The sequence below is a fragment of the Dipteris shenzhenensis genome, chromosome 12 (assembly GCF_047967505.1).
Source record: "Dipteris shenzhenensis isolate YYH24624 ecotype China chromosome 12, Dip_SZ_1.0, whole genome shotgun sequence".
Lineage (NCBI taxonomy): Eukaryota > Viridiplantae > Streptophyta > Polypodiopsida > Gleicheniales > Dipteridaceae > Dipteris > Dipteris shenzhenensis.
In genome coordinates, this window is record NC_141607.1 from 6,796,898 (window position 1) to 6,818,374 (window position 21,477).

General features: G+C 43.4%; 1 protein-coding gene across 5 annotated transcripts in view; it reads right to left on the minus strand.

The window, feature by feature from the left end:
• LOC147895746 (Pseudouridine synthase family protein) overlaps window positions 1–21,477 on the minus strand; it is a 160,022-nt gene that overhangs the window by 13,745 nt on the left and 124,800 nt on the right. For 4 of the 5 annotated variants that reach the window (XM_087382533.1, XM_087382537.1, XM_087382538.1 and 1 more), the window contains exons 13-14: window positions 11,983–12,043; window positions 11,805–11,860 (exon numbers count right to left, since the gene is read on the minus strand). In XM_087382533.1, the coding sequence (XP_087238659.1) occupies window positions 11,805–11,860; window positions 11,983–12,043 (117 nt within the window). The remainder of the gene's footprint in view (window positions 1–11,804; window positions 11,861–11,982; window positions 12,044–21,477) is intronic. The other variant, XM_087382536.1, reaches the window with a different exon arrangement.

The window sequence follows — 21,477 nt, forward strand, 5'->3', positions numbered from 1 at the left end:
TCTAACTCCAAGGCATTAGTATCACAACACATTAGCCCTGTGGGGCTCTACTATCACAACCATGTGACCATAGGCATCCATACTCAGTGCAAACACCTGCATTTCACCTGAGAGCGCCTTCCAGCAGCCCAAAGAAGGCCACACGCTCTCCAGACAATCAAAAGTGTCCACTGACTCACTGGAATGCCCAAACAAAGGGTGAAAGCATCATTGAACTGCCCACGGAGATCAGAAACTCGAACAACCTTTGAAAGCATTCATTGTATCCCGTCCTGCCAAGCAAGTCTCTTCAAAAACACATCCCAATGCTCATGGGCAATCACTAGAAGGAATGAGTACAATGAAGACACCCACCCAACAGCTCAACCAAGCTCATTCATGAGCTATTTGCACACCTTCATGGACTCGATACCTGCCTGTCAAGCTGAAAGGCACTCCCACTCAGCCACTTTGGCAACAGCCCATACTCAAAGGCAAATAAGAGGCTGTCGTACAGCCCATTCCATTTGCAGCCCACAAACAGGCCAAGGTACCTTGCCTGTGCTCTTGCTCTTGAGAGAGACCCATAGTCAACTACTTGAGACTAGACCAACTCCCAGCGCACCCACGTGAGCAAGCCTTTGTGATCGACCGACGTGAATATGCAGCCCTTGCCTCATCCGTACGTCAAATGAATCCCAGCCTGCACGCAATATGTTCAAAATCCGTACGCAGCCCACAACTAGACCGTACCATAAATAATGAGCAGACTGTATGTAGTCAATGAACTGACCGTACGTAGTCCTCAGCATCCGTACGGGATCTTTGCAACAGTCCATAGGCAGTCCGTAAATGATCCGTACCTAGCAACGACGCCCTCCATACACAATCCCCTGCATCAGCCCGTACAAAGCCCATTTGCAGCCCGTACGGCTCTTTCCAACCCTCAGCCCACGCACGTTGCCCGATGCAAGGCTACCCTTATGCATCTTCCGTACGACCATTAGCATACGTCCCCCCGTGCAGTGTTTCTCCAAGCCTGAGTGCTCCCGTACCACCGATCTCCCTTCTTCCTTTTGCTCTCCCAGCCTTACATGCGCCTGTGCCGTTTCTCTTCCTGAGACCTTCTCAAGCCTTCCTTTCCAAAGAGGGCCTGCATGGGCTTGCCACGTGGCAGCCCATGCCTTGGGTTGCCCCCAAGGGCTTCATTTGCCGCCAGGCCCCCCCCTCTAGTGGGACCTCTTTAAAGGCCAACCAATGACCAACTTGAAGCCTAAGGTTTTTGGCCCCCTGTTTGACCCTAAACCTTTCAGTTGCCCCCAAGGCAGAATTGCCTAGGAAAAAACTTGCACACCCACATCTTGTGACCTCGCCATTTGATTACTGAGGTCGAGGCCAGATGTGAGCATCAAACTCATGCCCTCGTTACACCTAGCTATATCTTCACTGTACTGGTATACTACAGTTGCGGCTCTCTTGTATACTTTTTGATGATATATTTCATGCTCACTCTTGTGTTTTGGGGCAACAAACTGCAGTTTGCTATTTCAAGAGGGGGTTATGTCAGGGGGGTGTGAAATTCTAAGTACTTCAATGTGCTACGAAACTGACAAATTTGGCTTTAAAAGTCCAAGTGTGGGCTTAATAATGTGAATTTAAATGTGGCATGGTACCTAGCACGTAAGTGTAACTAACCCCTAGGCCCAAAGGCATTCAAAGGAATTAAAGAGTGGTTTGATGGAAATGATGACACGGCAGGGTCACCCTGCCATGTGATTACTTCAGTGGCCACTCTAGAGAGCCAGGTGGTTTGGCCTCTTCCAAAACCACTCTAGGCCACTCTAGAGCATTCAAGAAGTGGTTTTTGACTTTTCTAGATGGGTTTGGTTATTTTAGTGTTTTTGAGGCTTTGCTTCCAAGAAAAGGAATTTCTTCATGCTTTTGCAACCCTCACACTTCTGAGTGACCAATTTTGCCATAGCTCCTTACCTGCTTGGATTCAGCGATCTCTGTTTGTCCCAATGGCTTCCCTCTGCCTCCCCTACGCACTGATACCCTTTTCTTGAAAGGGGATTTGTAGATTTGACTGCTCCGAACACCTTTCCTGCTGGTCGACTTTTTTGAGCAGCAATTTTTGGCATCTTTCCGCTCCCTTAGCCTCCTGGATCCTTCCTCTTGCTAGGCGCCTACTTTTTGCTGCATTTGGAGCATTCCTTCTTGCTGGTCAGCTGCTTTTCCAGTTTTGGGGCACTTTCCGGCGATGAAATTCTCCCAAAAGCTGCTCAACGCATTCTTCTCTCAAGCATGCATTCTTCATTTGAGTCCAAGATCTCCAACTTCTTTGCGACACAAGTGTTCCAATTTGGGTTTTTCGACTGAATTCTTGATGGTCGACTCTTGTGAATGCTCCCTCTTCATGTATTTGCACTTCTCTCTGGCTGAGAATGCAAATGGAAATTGGCTACAACATCCTTTTCATGTTTGAAGATTTGGTTCAAGCTTTAAGTGCTTGGTGAGTGGTATTTTGGTTATTGCAATCTCTTTCTATTGGAATCTTTTGGCTGGCCTCGTGTGAAGCCCTTTCTTTGGCTCAAAGGTACCTTGGTAGTGTCACAATGGTTACTCTGTGATTGGGCTGGTTTTTCTCTCTTGAGGTTTTGGTAAGCACTATTGGTTGCCTATGGATGCTACTCAGTGAGTGTAGCTGGGGTGCAGAGTGTTTATGCATCTTGGCAGTTATTGAAATGCACTCATAGACAAGAATGCCTTTGGTATATGCCTATGGATTAAGTGCACGTATGTGATGGTATTGCATGTCTGAAGCCTTGTGAAGGTTTAGTGAATCAAACTGCGGTTTCAGTGTTGCAGGGAAGGTCTCCCAGATGCACCTTGTAAAAGATTCACTATGAAATATAAAGAAATACCGAAAGGGGTGCCACAAGATTTGGGGCCAATTGTGTGCACGTGTGTATGCTTTGCTGAGTAGGGGCATTCCAACCTCCATCAATTTCAGCTATTTCTTTTATTATCAAATGGGTGAATGTTTTACAATGGTGATGCAATGGATAATGGCAGTAATAAATGCTATGTGAGCTATAATTAAGTGCAAAAGTGGTCTAAAGATTGGTTTCACTGCCCTCTGAGTGTTTGGAGGCCGGTTACAAGAAGTGTACCTATAAAGATTAAATCAACAAAATTCCCATGTTCATGTCTTGTGGCATTGCGAGTTCTGCCAGGCAAAGGGCATGAAGCTTACTCTCCTTGAGAGTTTGGAGAAGCCAATGTGGAACTGATTTTGCTGTTTGTATTACTGTCCTTTCCTGCCTAACTGCATCTTCCATTGCTTGTGGAGGAACGAAATCAGCTTAGGGCTGAATCAGGACATGTGGAACAACGGGGACTTGCTGTAAATCCTGATTTTCAGCATGCATATCAGCTCCAAAACCCAAAGCAATTCGTATCAGCCCTTTAGAAACATCATTTGAATGGGCATATTAAATTCAGCATGTGTATTTGCTGAATTTTCATAAAAGATCACATCTCTACTAACAAAGATCTTGCGAGGAACAAGATCATAGAGACGTTATCCTTTACTTTGCGTGCTATACCCAACAAAAATGCATTTGAGTGCCTTGTCTTCCAGCTTATGATGAAACTCTTTGTGCACATGGGCATATGAAACACAACCAAAAACACGGAAATGATTCACTGAAGATTCTTTCCATACCAAGCTTCATATGGTGTCATAGTTTTCAAAGCCTTCGTGGGAACACGATTCAAGACATAATTGGCACACATGAGACCTTCAAGCCAAATTTTGTGAGGTAATATCTTGCTCATAAGTATGCCTCTATCCATCTCCATAAGAGTGCGATTTTTCCTCTTAGCGGAAGGATTCTACAGAGGAGTAAGCCTGACGGTAAGCTGATGATGAATGCCCTTTTCCAGCAAATAAACCTTAAATGCATGAGAAATATACTCCACCCCTCTATCTGTGCGAAGTGTCTATACCTTGAGCCCTGACTCATTTTCAACTTTGGCAACAAAATGTCAAAAATTGAGAAACACGTCAGATTTTGCCTTCAAACCATACACCCAAGTGTATCTTGAATAGTCATCAATAAATGTGACAATATAAGTAATCACCCAAGGCAGGAGTCCTCATGGGACCACAGGCATCACTGTGAATGAGCTGCAATTTGCGGACACCATATTTCTTGAAGGGAAACTTATCACATGTATGAGGCGGGGGTGACTCCAAAGGAGGTAAAGCATCAACCATTTAAAACTTTTGAAGTGTCATCAAACTGCCAAAATTCATATGCTCATATTTAGCATGCCATAACTCCGCATTCTGCATAGCAACAGTGGGAGTAGAAACTGCAAGTGCATGATTTGGTCTTTTCTCTGAAAAAGACCACGAAACAATGTGCCAAATAGTCTCAAGGCATAATCATCTTCTCTCTCTCAAACTGCACACTTGTCATCTTCAAAGACAACTTGAAATCCTCTTTTATTGAGAGAGGACATTGAGAGAAAATTTTTCTTGATTCCAAGACATAAAGCACATCATAAATTCTGAAATTTGTGCCATCTGTGTCTGTAAGCACAATCTCACCGATAATAGAAATGAATAAGGATAATCATTTGCACAAGACACCCTTTTGCCAGCGCGTGGTGGATGCAGAGAATCAAACAAACACTTCCGGGAGTGATATGTTTGGTGGCACCACTATCAAAATACCAATTATCCAATGTCTCACTGACATTGAAAGTGCATGCATCCTTAGAAGGGTCATAACTGCAAGTTAAAAAAGCATAATCCTCCTCCTCAACACTACTATCATGACTGCAAGTCAAGAAAGCATATTCCTCTTCCACCAAATTGGCTGTAGCATCACCTTCATGTGCATGAGAGGCTGATGCATCCAAGACAACCATACCAGAATCTTTCTTCTTTCCTTGGCAAGCCTTTTCTTGCATTCATCAATGTAATGACTTGGCTTTTTGCAGTAATGAAATCTCCCCTTTTTCTTGGGCTTCTCTGCATCACTCTTAGCCTATCAGCCTTAGACTGATTTGCAGGCTGATTTGTATGCTGCTTCCCTTTTGCCCTTGGCTTGAACTTGGAAAACATGGCATGTTCACCTTCATGTGTGGCCATATTTTTCCGTGTATCAACTAATGAAAGGTGAGAGGGTTGCCACCGCTCCTCAAAGACAAGTTAATGAGGTGTGAAAACCAAGAAAGACTCGGGAAGAGAATTCAAAGTGGTAGTAACCATCTCTGAATCTGGAATGATCTCATCAATTCAACAATTGCTCTCGCAAATCTTGAAGTTTGGTGAGGTGCTTAGACATAGAGTCACCCTCATCCATATGAGTATGAGTCAACTCTCTCTTCAAGAATGAAACTCTTGCATCCTTGCGGGCTGCAAACATCCTCTCAAGAATATCCCAAGCTGCCTTAGAGGTCCTGCATGACCGAATATGCGGAATAATCAACCTCTTAACAGAAAGAGAAATCACAAATAGTGCTTGTGCATCACGAGAATCCGATCTCTTCTGCTCTTGTGTGGGAGCAACAACTGCAGCCACTTCACCTAGTGCTTGTCCTCTGTAAAGGTCTTTCTTCTTACTCGTCGTTGCTCACAAGATAAATCTCTCCTCGTCGCTGTTAATTATCACGGGCGATGGCTTTTGAATTATTCCTCCCAGCCAACTCTCAGGGATCGTCCATGCATGCATTTTTCGTATATGCTCTTCGTTATTTTCATTATCCTTATCCCTGAGACCCACAATTCCCTAGATAGTTCCTGGCCACATGTCTTCATTTTAGGCCCCTTCTTAGATGCATCCTTTTTACCCCTCTCTTGGAGTTCATTTAAAAATATCCATAGCCTGGCGGATATTAGCTCTCGCAAGTGCTAGCATCTCCCGCATCTGAACTACAAAGTTCGCGGCACTAGGCACTTTTTGAGGTACTCCAACTATAGTCGGATTGGCTGGTCTATAACCATAGTTCAGCTCAAACGGACTGAACCCGGTAGATGAATGTTTCCTATCATTGTAGGCAAACTCCAACAATGGCAACCACTTGTCCCATGTATGTTGCCTCAATGACACATATGCCCTCAGCATATCCTCTAAAGTCTGGTTGACTCTCTCCGTCTGACCATCCGTCTCAGGATGATCCCCACTACTCATTCCCAACTCAGTCCTTAGTGTCTCAAATACCGCTGTCCAAAAATGACCGGTAAATCTAACATCTCTGTCTGACACTATGGATCTAGGCAATCCATGCAGACGAAATATATGTCTAATGAACAAATCCGCCACTTGCGGGGCACTAACAGACTCTCTAGTCGGAATGAAGTGAGCCATCTTGGTTAGACGATCAACCACCACAAGGATAGAATTATACCCTCCTTGTGTTGCAGGTAGCCCTACAATAAAGTCCATGGAAATGCTCTCCCACTTACTTAGTGGTATTTCCAAGGACTGTAAAAGTCCGGGTGGCTTCACCCGCTCGGCCTTACTTACTTGACACGAGAAACATCGTGTAACATACTCATGAATATGCTTTTTCATCTTTGGCCAAAAGAAATCTCGCTTCACGAGATCATATGTCTTCTCGACACCTGGATGTCCCGCACACGGGCTATCATGGCATTGTCGAATGACTCTCTGCCTGAGATCATTCTGACCAGGTACTACAACCTTGCCATTTCTAACTAGCATACCATCCCTTATGGCATATCTTGCATAAGTTTGGCCTTTTCTGGATGCCACTTCATCCATTTCATTTTCCCCGGGTTTTAACACATGAGCCTTAGGCCATAAGCTCTGGACAAACTCGTCCACCTTTTGAGTTTCTCTAATCTCGGTCATTAGAGCACTCTCTAATACCGTGAAACTCAGGTTGTGTATAATGCGAGACAACGCATCAGCAACCTTATTGTCTTTTCCTCTTCGGTACCGAATCGTTAGATTAAACTCCTGCATGAGCTCTGCCCACCTAGCTTGGCGGCCCCTCAAGTCAGGTTGTTTACAAAAATGTTTCAGAGTATCATGATCTACATCCACATAAAACTCTGAACCATACAGATAATGCCTCCATGTTTTCAAAGCATGGATAACAGCATACAACTCCAATTCATGAGTTGGCCAATTCCTTTGAGAGGGAGAAAGCTTCTTGCTTTCAAAGGCTACTGGCCTTCCCTCTTGAAGGAGGACTGCTCCTACCGCAATGCCACTTGCATCAGTTTCTAGGAACAACGGTTTCTGGGGATCAACTATTTTTAACACCGGTCCTGAGACCACAGCTTGTTTTATGGTGTTAAAACTTTCCTGTTGATTCTGTCCCCAAATAAAAGGTACTTTATCTGAGGTCAGATCAGTCAATGGCGATACTATTCCGGAATATCCTTTGATATGCCTTCTATAAAACTGGACAAATCCCAAGAATGATCACAACGCGGTCAGACTCTGAGGGATTGGCCAAGTTAGTATCGCAGCCACCTTCTTCGGATCCATTTCTACCCCCTGTGGAGTAATTATGAACCCCAAATACTCAAGCCTAACCATACACAGTATAGTTTTCTTTTTATTCACGTAAAGACTGGCTTTCCTCAAAGTACTGAACACTATCCTTAAGTGTTCATGATGTTCAGTAACACTTTTACTGAATATTAGGATATCGTCAATAAAATGTACTACGGACTTTCCGATATACGGACGTAGTAAATCATTCATAAGCATGACGAAGGTCGCTGGAGCATTGGTAAGTCCGAAGGGCATTACAGGTTCTGCCCCCGGGATCAGTTCAATCTTATGTTGAACTTTCCGCTCTGGAGGTAACCCATAAGGTAGTTCATCCCTAAAACATTCAGAGAACTCCTTTGTTATAAGATTAGCCAGCTTGGCCATCTCACCACTTTGCGTAACATCAGTGCTAGCCGAAGACTCATCCACCGGCTCTACCGATGCTGTGCAAAGGAATAAAAACTCAACTTGAGCCTTTCTGATTTCCATCACGGAGACCAACGGTCCCTGAGGTATATCTTTTTCACCTCGTAAGACATAAAGCACATTCATTCATCTTGAATTGATATACGTGCTTTTTCCAATCAATGGTTGGATTCTTCCTAGAATGCCACGCCATTCCCAGGGCTATATCTGCATGAGCAAGCTTGGTCATTTCAAAATCAAGCTTCTTAGCATAGTCCTGAATCCGAAGCTCCAACTGGGTAACCCTTTGGTCCCATACTTCAGTTGAACTTCCATCGGCCATCCTGACTGTATACGCATAGTCAGATGGACTTGTCTTTAGTTTCAGCCTCTTCACGAGCTTGGAGTTAATCATATTGTGAGTTGACGCTGAGTCAAACAACACAATGACATCATGACTGGCCACTTGCCCTTTCATTTTAATTAACTCTGTATCATTAAAGGCCGTATACCCCGTTGCTGCAGGCTTAGATAGGATGTTATCAGGTGCACTCGTCACTAACTTAGCAACAGATACACATAACAAACAAGGTACTAACCTCTGAGAAGGTCCCGCCAGTTGCATCTGCATATGTTCCGCACTGGGACTCTCCTGCATTTCTACGTCGCATTCAGATATTATCATATTAGCCGTGCGACGGTCTTTATTCAGTGGTCAATCCTTCCACTGATGTTGCTGAAGGCAGCTGAAGCACAATCCTTCTTTTCTAGCTTTCTCCTTTTGTTCAGGGGTCAACGAGGACTTTGACCAAGCCCGGGCTGCCATTGGAGTTATTTTCCTTTTCACCCCAACGGTGGTACTTGTTTTTACTGGTCCCTCAATCGGCTTCACCTGCTTGGTTTGGCCACTTGGCTACGAGACACTTGTCTTTGAAACCCATTTCCTCTGAAATCCCCCTTTTCTCGAGTGCTCATACTGAGTCCCTGCCTGCACAAATCCACCAAATCTGCCTCTGGCATCCTCATAGTTCAGGGCTACTGCTATAGATTCATCTAGTGTAGTCACATATTTAGCCCGAACTTCCATTTTGATCTTGTCGTTCAGTCCATAGATATAGTCCTTTAACTGAACCGACATAGGGAGAGGGTCTGTTATTTTCATGACACATTCCCTGAATTTGTCAGTGTACTCTGCCACTGACAAGCTCCTCTGACGAAGATTTCTATAAGCATCCCAAGCTCGGGATTCTTCATCAGGTGGGAGAAAGTGTTTCTTGAATTCAGCTTTGAACCCTTCCCACGTGGTTGGAGCAACTTGATCCTTCTGTTGCTTTATCCACCATCTGTCCGCTGCCTCAATAAACAAGTGTGTGGCCTCGCGGATTTTCTTTAGATCGGATCTAATCTCACAAATGGCGAAGGCTTCTTCCCACTTGTGCAACCAAACCTCGATCACATCAGAGCTGCGCTCGGTCATCCGACCAGCGTACTTCTCCGGTCTATAATTAGCGATATTAGGTACTTTGACCCTTGCGCGCTCTAAGGAATGTATACTGGGCTCTGGCTCTGCTGGAGCTTTGCCCTTATCAATCCTAGACGGTCTAGCCGACAAGGCTTGCACCATCTCCCTAATCTCATTTTGACCAGCATTCACTTGAAGTTGCTGGTTCATAATCTGCTGTAAAGCATCCTCTAATATTGAAATCCTACCAATCAATGTAGGTGCTGCCTGATGTGACATCTGTTGTGTAGACTGTACTCTAGACCCACTAGGATTCACTCTTGAATTCTGTCCTTCTGCCTCCATTTTGTTGAAAAGGGAAATAAATTTATTTATTTTTCTCCTTTAAAAAAAAAAATAAAATAAATAAATTTCTTTCTTCTCTTCTTATGCGAAAACTTCTTTAATGGCCGTCATTCCGGTTCAGTGATTTCATCATCGCCTCTTGCTCCGCTATCCCGCTCTCAGCTAGGATCTCCCGGGACTCGCTCCCTGCAACTCAAGGTCGCCGTTACGTTCCTCACCCGTGGCCCCTTTGCTGCTTACTATATTTACTTGTCGTTGGTTTACGCAGGTGGGCGCTTGTGTAATGGCGAAACGGAGCGAGCGTGTTCACGTTGTGGAACGAAAGGCGAAGGATTGTCACAACCACCCCGTCGAAATTTTGGTTTTGAAGAACGATGAACGAAAACTTTAGTAGAATGGAATTCTCGACACTGGTCTGATTACGCAGCCTTCCGTCATCCCTTTTTCTTCTTCCCTCGACGCTGGTCTGATTACGCGGCCTTCCGTCATCCCTTTTCGTAAAATCCTAGGTGAGGTTGAGCCCGTCGAACTCTTCCTTGCCTCGGCTCTGATACCAAATGTAAAGGTCTTTCTTCTTACTCGTCGTTGCTCACAAGATAAATCTCTCCTTGTCGCTGTTAATTATCACGGGCGATGGCTTTTGAATTATTCCTCCCAGCCAACTCTCAGGGATCGTCCATGCATGCATTTTTCGTATATGCTCTTCGTTATTTTCATTATCCTTATCCCTGAGACCCACAATTCCCTAGATAGTTCCTGGCCACATGTCTTCATTTTAGGCCCCTTCTTAGATGCATCCTTTTTACCCCTCTCTTGGAGTTCATTTAAAAACAATTGCCCCTTGGCAATTTGCACATTTAGATGCACCTAGGCCCTAGCCCTATTAGAACTACCTAGTCAATGCCATTCCGCCCTCACCTAGGACCTTGGCAGTTACTTCTCTTGACCATTTAATTACGCACATTAACTATTACAAAAGTTGGTCATCTAAGAGAAAATGCCCACCGATCTATCCGAGGTCATGCTATCCCAGCTAGAGCATAACATCCTCTACCCCTTCCTCCACCTTGTTGAGGAGGAGTGGCAAGTGCAACCACATTCTGTGGTCTTGTCTCATCCCCAGTGACATAATCCTACAAATGTTTGCCAACTAAAAGATTGCGTACCATAAAACTCCATAAAGAGTAATTGGTACCATCCAACTTATCCTCCTGTGTGAGGACACCAAAAACATCATTTGGATTATTTTGGGCCATGAATGCCAAATAAATTGCAGCAAATATTGACAATTAACTTCCCTTCCTGGGAAGATTTGCATTTCCATTGTAGCAAAAGTTTTATGAAGCATCTATTGAATCAATATGTGCCATCTGTGGAAGGGTTGACTGTTTACTACACAAGTGGTTGACTCAAACCAGAGGGCTGATTACAATGCTTAAAAACAAACATCCTAAAAACTGTGGATATGATGTGCTTCTCGTATGTGCAGCGACTCGGCTTGCTGGGATGATTTCTCAGCCATAGAGGGTATTGATATACCTAATAACCCTCTGCTCCATGGAAGAAAGCTGATTCTCTTTCTGCTCATATCCATAAACCAGAGGTCTAAGAGCGAAGATATTTCCTCAACCTGATTGACATATATGAACATTATAGCAGTAAATTCCAATTGAAAAACAAAATCTCACCCTGAGGAATAGCAGTGAGCTATATATAAGAAACAATCAGCTTAAGGACAAATTGTAAAAAAATAAAACTTCAAGAAATGAGAAGAAAGCAATTCTGACAAATGTATGTGCACACATGCCGCCCCCCCCCCCCCCCCCTAAAAAGCTAAAATCCTACCTGCATTTTTACCCTAAGAGAATAGCAATGGCTCTATATTAGAAACAATCAGCTTAAGGACAGATGGCACAAAATAAATCTTTAAGAAATGAGAAGCCAGCAATTGTTAAAAGTATAAGCATAAACGTGTGCACACCTTCAAAATATAAAAGCCTACTCCCATAATAGCTTGGATAATTACTTGGATATTTGAGGAGAATTTCCTTTCATTTATGCACACTTACTTGGGATAAGTACGCCCCAAATCTCCATGCACAAATTCTTTGATATATGTACCGGCCTGTAAATATTTGCATTAGTTAATACAAAAGCATAACATCACAAGTAAGCCTTAGCTTATGCTCCATAAGACCTAAAAAGGTTGGCTAATAGAAAGCTCCACTGAATAGTAGTTAGCAAAACCTGTGTGCAAAGATGCAGAAAAAAGTATTGTTGAGTCCCTGCTACCCTTTCACAACGCATCCTACAAATCCAAATCAAAAGAACCAAATGCAACAATCAATCCTAGACACAAAGGTTATAAAGAAGAGAAAGTGAGGAGATTAAGATAACGAGATGCATACGACAAAGAAAACATGAAGAGCACTCTGCACATCTCAGCCCTACTATCACAAATAAATCCATCAAAAAGTACTGGTATGCAATTTAAAATCCTTGGAGTGGGGATAATGCTAATATAACCTCTAGAAGAGAACGTGCCCCAACCTCTAGAGTATGGGGTAGGTTTGAATGTACAGCCTTTCTTATGCAAACCTTGCACTCACGTTTTGGAATTTACTGGGTGATAATGAGAAAACCTCTCTAAGAGCTTTACTTTTTGCAAGGCGTTTTGTAATATTCACTTTCAATTTTGTGGTTCGATCGTCTTAGATTCCAACGAACATCACTCTCCAAGCTCACTCCAAACTAAACAAGCCTCTTCCTAATCGATGACAAGACCACAATAAATTTCAAACCTCTTCTATGGTCCAAACCTTGCCACCCTACATGCCAAGGGCCCATTCTAGAACGATGGCATCCAATGTGCTTAAATAGCTATAGGTTCATTTACTCACAAATTTTCTTAAGGATTGGACATCATTTGTACGGTGGGGCATGCAAAATTTCCCATTTTTGACCATGCATGGTGCACATGTCAAGAATTGTGAATTGGTATGCTTATATCATGTGTCTGATGGTCATGAAATTTTGCATCAAGATTTTGTTGAGTATAGTCCATAGACTCACGAAGTTTCATAAGGGTCAGACATCTTCTATATAGTGAAACATTAACATTTCCTCATTTCGACCATGCATAAAGCATGAGTGTTAAAAAAGGCACATCCGTGCTCCTATACCATATATGAATGTGTCCGATGGTCAAAAAACTTTACAAGGGCTCTATTTTAGGAAGGCACATATATCAACAAATGTTTATATGGGTCCGACATAATTTCTATGGAGGGGCACGCATAACTGGTGTAGACAATGATATTGCACCAAACTATGGATTTTTAGGAAATACTACTAAAGTTTCAAAAAGAATCATACAAGCTCATTGAATGATTAGTAAGCCAACATTTATGCAGAATAGGTCAAGACTCTCATTTGTTAGAGCTCCAACAAACGCAAGGATATACAAACTGATTGAGAGTTTTCATTATTTGAATAGTAAGCCAACATTTATGCAGAACAGGTCAAGAGATAATACAGTTTTGTCTCATCTATTGCAAATCAATGCTCTGCCCCGATGCTCTCGCACACGGCACACCCGCCTTTTCTTTTGCTTGCCGAGTTCTCGCCCTAGTGATTGCTCGGAATCCTCACTTGCCTTTTACACCATTTCCCAAGCTCGCTTGCTAAGAGTGATTGTCCCTAGTCTATAATCCTTCATCTTAGCTTAGTTGCTCACCTATAAGGCCCCCATATAAGGAGAATCCATGAGCATGATAGCATAGATGAAGAAGCGATGCAGATGCTCAAAGATCATCCACCCATCAGCATGATGGAGGGGGCTCCATGCAGTTCTTGAACGTCCAAGACAGCTCCTTGCTGTCCACATGAAAGATGATGAGGCACATAGCCTCATGCATGTCATTGGAGATGCTGATGTGGCACATGGGCTACGTGTGATGTGTGGTTCCAGATGTGGCAGCCTAGGCGAGGTGCTGACATTGCAGAACAGTCACACAGGCTGTCAGCTGATAATGTGGCAGCAGCCACAAGGCACATCAACCATGTAGCATGGTTGGCAGCTACAAGGGCCTGTTCAGTCCTTCATCCCTTGAATGCAAGAGCAAAAGGGAGTGTGCATCCAAGCACATTGTTCCTTCACCTACTACCTTACAAGTTGCGCAAGGAAGGCTGCTGACATTCTAGAGGAGAGGGTGGTCTCCAGATATCAAAATTGTGGTGGAGAATCAGTTCTTAGCTTGTTTTGGCTGTATATGTTCAGATCTACAATGTCTCTTCTGTATCTCTCCTTTGTCTAATGATTAAAGATTTCTTTCGCTGATGTGCATTGCATAAGAAAGCCATCTACATAAGAAGTCATGGACATGCAGGAAAATTACAGAACAGCATGCTTTTGCAAGGTCTCATTTGATACATAAGAGCCTATTTTAGCTCTCTCATTTAGATGATTTAAAATGGAAAGGAGATCATGTTACATGTGTGTCAATTACCCTACATGTAAAAAGAATTATTTTGAATTGCTTTGAAAAGCTAGTAATTAACAACCTTTAGCACTCTACTGATTTTAATTGAATGTTTGAGGTTTGTTCTCCATGCTTTAAAAAATACTCTTAAGAAATTCTTGGCATTATTGAGCTGTGTTGATTTATGGAATCCTATTCCATTGTTTAAATGAAAACATCACCATGCAACTTCCTTTTCTTACAGAATTGAAGTATGTGTGACGAATAATTTTAAGTATGTTGTGCATTCATCACACCTCTCAATTCCTCCCACATCGGTGATAATAACCTTCCCAAATTACGTGTGTAAGGCCTTAGGAGAAGAAAGACTTATTGCATGGGTGAGATCCCCAATTTCTATGGGTTCTAAGCTAATAAAACCACAAGTGAAGAGGCATATAAAGATGTGTTTAAATGGTTGACAACCTACCTAGCCGTTGAAGCATCATGTTAAATAGAATATAAGTACTCTTGTGGCATACATAGCTATTAAGCGCCTTGGGTCTAAGCCTTCAAGCTATATTCCTAAAGATCCAAAACTAGTATGGCAAACCTCAGGCTATTGAAAGTCTTGGATCAAACTTTGGAACCTAGTAACGATTCTAGAAAGTGACAATTAAGACTTTAGACAGAATTAGCTTATGAATGTGCAAAAAATTCCACTATGCACAATCACATTCCAATTTTGAGCAAATTTTTATCACGTTCTTCATCTAGGTTTGTGGAATAAATGCTCGAGTATGCGAGAGGCACCTACAGTATAAATACCCAAGGGTGGTATGAAACACCCTAGTGTGAGAGGGGTCCGCAATACAAATACTCAAAGGTGGAGAGGCGCCTATGGCCCATGAACCATATGGGACTTGTAATGCCATGTCATGCCATTGGTGAATTTTGATGCATCATTGGATGCTACTGAAATTTTGTTTGATTGCTAAGCTGAATTGGCCATGGACTCAGAGCCCCAAAAAAAAGGTTATTAATGCCTTTCGCCAACAAGACTTGATCATCATCATACACATCGATAGACGTACTCTTCTTTGTTCTTCCTGCAATAACAACCTCGCAAGTTTCTGAAAAATACGTGAAATTGTACAACTCATGGACAAATTCAAAGAAGCATGAAAAGACAAATAAGTCTCTAGCAAGGAATTCGGAGTTATAGATGCAAGTTGACTATCAGGTATTGTAGGAGATGGAGTCAAGTTGAGTCAGCTTTGGTTTGTTCTAGTGAGTCCTAGTGTGAGTTTTAGTCTAGTGTGTCCTATGGATGCCACGTTTCACATTGGGAGTTATCCCATATGCATTGGTACTCATATGTGTGTGTGCTCCATATAAGAGTTGTACTCATCACTTGTCACAATCAATCAAGTATCAAGCCTACAAGCTCTTTGGTCTACATGTGAGTACTTTCATTTTGTTCATTGCTCTTGCTATTTCATTTCCATTTCATTATGTCTCTCTTTGAGTATCATTATCTCTTCCCTAGCCTACCCCCTTTCTCTCTCTCTCTCTCTCTCTCTCTCTCTCTCTCTCTCTCTCTCCCTCTCCACCATGTACCTTCATGTGGTATCAAAGCCTCCTTTCCTACCTTCCCCTTCTCCATGCTCAATCTAGAGGATGAGGGAAAGCCCGCAAATGGAAGCCATCCTCTCCTCCATGATTGAGCTCCCTTCCACTTCTTTCTCCCCCTTCTCACCCTTAGCCTCTCCATGAGCTGCTCTCCTTCAACAAATTCAAGCTTGGAGCTGCTGCCATTGGTGAAGCTCCTGGTCTTGGAGCTCTTCATCGTGAAAACTTCACTCTAGACCTCTTTTTTAGCAAGTTCATGGCCTCTCTACCGTCGCCACGCTGTCTTGGACAATTTAGGGTTTGGTTGAGGTTGTTTTTCTGCTACCACCTTTATCTCTACAGTCGCCCACCTCTATCGCTGCTGGAAGACACTCTGAACAGCAAACCCAGTGCTGAAATCCGAGAAAAACAGTCAAAATTATGTTTTTTGACCTAAATGAAAATTCAGGTTGGATACTCAGTATTTTTTGGGACTTTCATGATCAGAGGGCTCCTGAGTGTTGCTAGGACACTTTCCTACAACAAATTTTGAAAAGCCCTAAATTTTTGAAATTCCTCATTTTTAACAGACACCCTATAGGGCTTTTCTGACTTTTGCAGTCCTTTGGCGTGATTGAAGCCTTTGAAATGTAAATTTTTAAAGGGATTTCCCAAAGTTGATGTAATTTCATTACTATTTGGTACATTCATTTGGACATTTTGTCTCCTTTGGGCGTAATTTGCTCAAATTTGAGACTCTACTCCGATCTTGGTGACGCACATTGCGACATTTTGAGAGTCATCGTGTGATTGCTCCTTGTAGATGTTCTCATGGCCGGACATCGACATATCATTCGGGGCTTTCTCGCCATATTCTTCACCGACAAACTTCTTCGAATCGGGATGTGCACTCTTATGTGCAGCAGCTACTTGGGTCACTTCCCTTGCTATGCATAAAATGAATGAAATATATTTTTATTTTCTATGATTGGCATCAATAAAGGTTCTCTACCTTGAGTAGTCCCTCTAAAATGAATGTTTGAGGTGTCAATAAAGATGTATTGATTTTATATTTGTCATGTGTGGCTCCATGTCCCTCATTAGTCCCTGGAGCTAGGAGGGGGATGTACTGTGGGAGCCATGTGTTAGCTTTGATAGGTACATTGGTCTCCTAGACCTCTGAGTTGATCATGTATCAGGAATGATGAGAGCCTCTGCTGGGTGAGCCTCTGAGTCTATACCATGCTCACTGTGAGCCATGCTCACTTACCTCTGAGCTAGCATGGGAGCCATGTCTAGTTCTACACCGTCATTGCACAGTTCGATGACCGTCATTGGCATGTTCTGTTCTTGGTTCCATTCAATAGTCACTCACCTTTCCTCCACCGGGGGGTGTTAGGAAATGGAGTCAAGTTGAGTCAGTTTTGGTTTGTTCTAGTGAGTCCTAGTGTGAGTTTTAGTCTAGTGTGTCCTTTGGATGCCACGTGTCCCATTGGGAGTTATCCCATATGCATTCGTACTCATATGTGTGTGTGCGCTCTATATAAGAGCTGTACTTGTCACTTGTCACAATCAATCCAAAATCAATAGTATGTGTGAGTGCATAAGACCTCTCTTTTGAAACTCAATCACACATACATACCTAGCAACTTTTCCAAATAAATCATGCTTTATAATCGACTGCATCAGATCATTATGTCTCTCTTTGAATATCATTATCTCTCTCCCTAGCCTACCCTCTCTCTCTCTCCCCCTCTCCATCATGCACCTTCAGGCATAGTTTCATCAATGTTCAGCAAAAGTACTCTGAGATCCTAGATCTTGGTCAAATGATCTAACATTAAGTCACCCTCCAGTCTCATTCCTTGCTTGATACACATTCTTTAAGGCATCCCAAAGCTTGCTTGGAAGTCCTGAAAGAATGGATATGAGGCATAATGAACCCAATTAATGTCTAAGATAAGGAAATGAGTTACACAGCCTAGGCATCTCTAGCATCCCATCTCCTCTGATCCTGAGTAGGAGCAGCAGGTGCAACCGGTACAGCTCGTCTCACTTGAGCTTGTTGTCTATTACGAGGATTACCTCCTTATCGAGATGTACTAGGAGCAATGATTGCATCTCTTAGATGGGCATCTTTACATGTAGCAAAACCCCATAGACTCTTCCATAGGCAATGATTGGTGCCATTTATCTTCATAGGCCAAAACTCCCAAAACATCTCTCGGATTTTGATTTTGAACGAAATTCCAACAAATTCTCCAAACATATGTACTAAGTCAATGTGAAATATAAATCTTGAGGCAAAAAGTGTAGAAATATGAATTGCAGCAAGTATGATTGTTGTATAATGTTGTAATCTATACGAAACAATCCAATGCAATTATACAAATGCTTAGAAGTAGGCATGACTGTACGGCGCAAATGTATGGGTGCTCGTAGTAGGCGTGATTGTAGGACAAATGGCTAAACCCTTCGATCCTGCACAAATGGCTCGACCTAGAGCACAGGTGAGCAGGAAGGTGAAGAGCTGGGCTGAATCAGCCCCTTCTCCATTGACCTTCTTCATAATTTCCTTTTGCTGGGCTGCACTGACCCTGTAAGGAGGTCGGTTAGGAGGGCTGCTACCAGGGATTGTATCTATTGTGTGGTCTTCTGGCCTTTCAGGGGGCAACTCCTATGGAAATGAGTCAGAAAAACAGTCCCTAAGCTAAAAAAGAAAATATTTCCGCTGCTTTTCCAGCTTAGAAAAATGAGACTCTTCTTCTACTGCCTTCTTTTCAGATAACACGAAGTACGCTGAAAGATGCTTTTTCATTACGTCGCCAATGGCAGAAGTATACACAATAGGGATGGATTCTCCCTTCAATTTAGCATCTAGAACGTGGGTCTTGCCACGGTGAGTGATTGTGATTGCTTTATTCTTTGTAACACATCACAACCATTCAGCAGCATAATATAGAACTCTTTCGTGTCCACGTAGCTTTGAATATGCATCCGCAGCTTGCCTATCACCCAAGTAACTGACTAGCTAAGTCCCGAACAAGCCATATCTGCATCATACAAAGGACCCATCTCTTCTGCCCGTATTCCTAACTTTCTGGCAAGCTCTGGAGAGATGAAATTGGCCTTGGCTCCCAGATCGAAAAACATCAGAGCTGTTTGGTCTCTTATCTTGCCCCATGCCGGGCATAACTCTGTAGCATTTGTATTCTGAACAGCCCCAATCAAGTCTGGCAAAAGACCAGCAGTGGGCTTGGGCTTTTTATTCTTCTAATTAGTCCTCTTTTCCTCCTTGTGCTCACCCTGCTCAGTAGGAAGGAACTTCTGCTTCTTATGTGGGCATTCAAAAGCCATGTGGCCTTCCTCTTTGCAAATATAACACTTGTTAGCATCATAAAGAATTTGCTTTTCCTCATCAGACATGCAGGTCGGCACTCACCTTTGTCCTCCAGCAAACTTTGCCTTCATGGGCTGCGAAAACTTTCTAAACTTCTTAGGGGATTTCATCTTGCTGCTCTTTGACCTTGATGTCTCCAGTGAGCTTCCTTTGAACCCAGTGCATAAGCGGTAGTGGCATTCTCAACCAACTGAGACATATTGGAAACCCTTGTCTTCGTGCAGTAGTCTTGAATCTCCTTTGGCAACCCGCAGCAATATCTTTCAATTTGCTCGGACAACAGTACATGTCTGTAAGAATTCACTGGCAATAGGGCTTCCCAAAACTTCTTATTGTAGTCCTCCAAATTTCTGCAATTTGCAGCATCCAACTTGTACGAGGCGGTCATGATATCCACCTAAAAAGTGGTAGTGAGCCATGCTATTGAGAAGACCTGCTTGAATTCGACCCAAGTGGTAGGTGCTCTGCCTTGCAAGAGGAGGTTGGTCCACCATTGGAGTGCATTGCCCTTCAAAAAGATGGCTGCCTTTCAGACTCTGGAGGATTCTGTGAAGTGTCCACCTGAGTAGGCAGCATCAAACTATTGAACGAATGTCAAAGCCTTCAACCTATCCTGCATCCCATTGACGGTCTCAAACTTAATAGTTGCCCCTCCCTCCTTGTAATCTTTCAATTTGCCTTTAGGGGTGAGATTGTCATAAACGGGGGGCTGTAAAAATGGTGGGGGCATCACCGCTCTTGCATTCTGAGCCATTCCAGCCGTACCCATGGTGGGGTTTGGCATTCCAGGTCCCACTCCCTGCATCTGTGGCATATTCCAAGTATTGCCCATTGTCCCCAAGCATTCCTGTCTGCATTCCAGGCTGCATCCTAATGTTTGAGTACATCATATTGGCATTTGTAGGGGCCATTCCACCCGTCATAGGTTGCTGGAAATTCTGCATCCCAGGCTGAATGCTGCCCATAAAGCTACCTGGCATTCCGGGTGCCTCTACGAATGGTGCCACCATTGCCTGAAAAACTGATCCCCCTCCGAAATATCATGGATACATCGTGGGCTGAGGAAGGGCTTGCTGTCCTTGATTAACTGAATGAAAGTTATTGGCATTACCCGCTACAGGGGTGATCGAGGGCATCTCTGACGGCTATCCACTAAAAGAAACATGCCTAGGAGTCTTCTTATGCTTCTTATGTTTCTTTTGAGCTGACTTTTTGCTTCCAGGGGAAGCAACCATAGGGGGAGGAGCTTGCATAATCTCCGTAACGGCATGTTGCAACTGCGACATGGCTCCCGCTACACTTGGCATCCATAGATGAAAAAGCACATTGGGATCAAGCTCCTCTGCCTCATCTATCTCAACCTATGAGTCCTCAGTGGCATGCTCAGGAGAAACTGGATGTGCCCCACTGTCCAGCTGGTCATCACCCCCACTAATAATGTGCTCCTCTTCAAAGCTCTCTGATGCTATGTCTTCGTCCTGCCCCTCCTGCTCAGAGATGGTTAATGAACTCTCAAGGTGTGACATGCTTGCTAAAATTGATGGCTATAGCAACAATTGCAACGAAGGTGTCCTTCACCCAACACTACTAAGGCTCACCTCTGTAGGAAGATGGCGACAATCTCGTCAATAGAACCACTGAAACCGGCCTTTAATAACTAAAAGCGTAGTGATCTTCTTCTACTCAGTCATAAACTTCATAAATAGCCACAATGCAAGCTTCAGTCACTTCAATCACTTAGCACAACTTAGAAACAAACTTCAACAACATCAAAGGTGAGGCTAGAATGCCCCTAGGCCAATGGGTGCACTGTGTACTATTTTCATTGAGCCAAATGCCTTGGCGCCCTTACGGCGCCCTTACGGTATTTATTTAATGCTTCTAAATGGAAATGCTTTACAACAGGGGTTCAACCCTGCACTACTCTTCTCTGCAAATCCTCTACCTGTCTTCAAGGCATCTAATCCAAGTGCACCACTATAATTCCCACTAGCAAGGCATACTCAGGCATTCCCTTCTTATCTGACCCAACTGAGAGGCATTCATGCATCCAAACCACTAGCAAACTGAGCTCAAGGCTATCTCATGCATCCACATCTTCCTTAGGCCTACCACAGGATCACCCTTGCCTCTCAGTGCTTGCTAGAACTTGTAGGAGTCCTGAAAGGACTGCAAACAACACTCATGCACTGCAAAAAGATGCAAAGCAAGAAAGAACAAGGAAAACAGAACTTGTAACCAATTCCCGGTGTCTGTGGCAGAGGGGCGAGC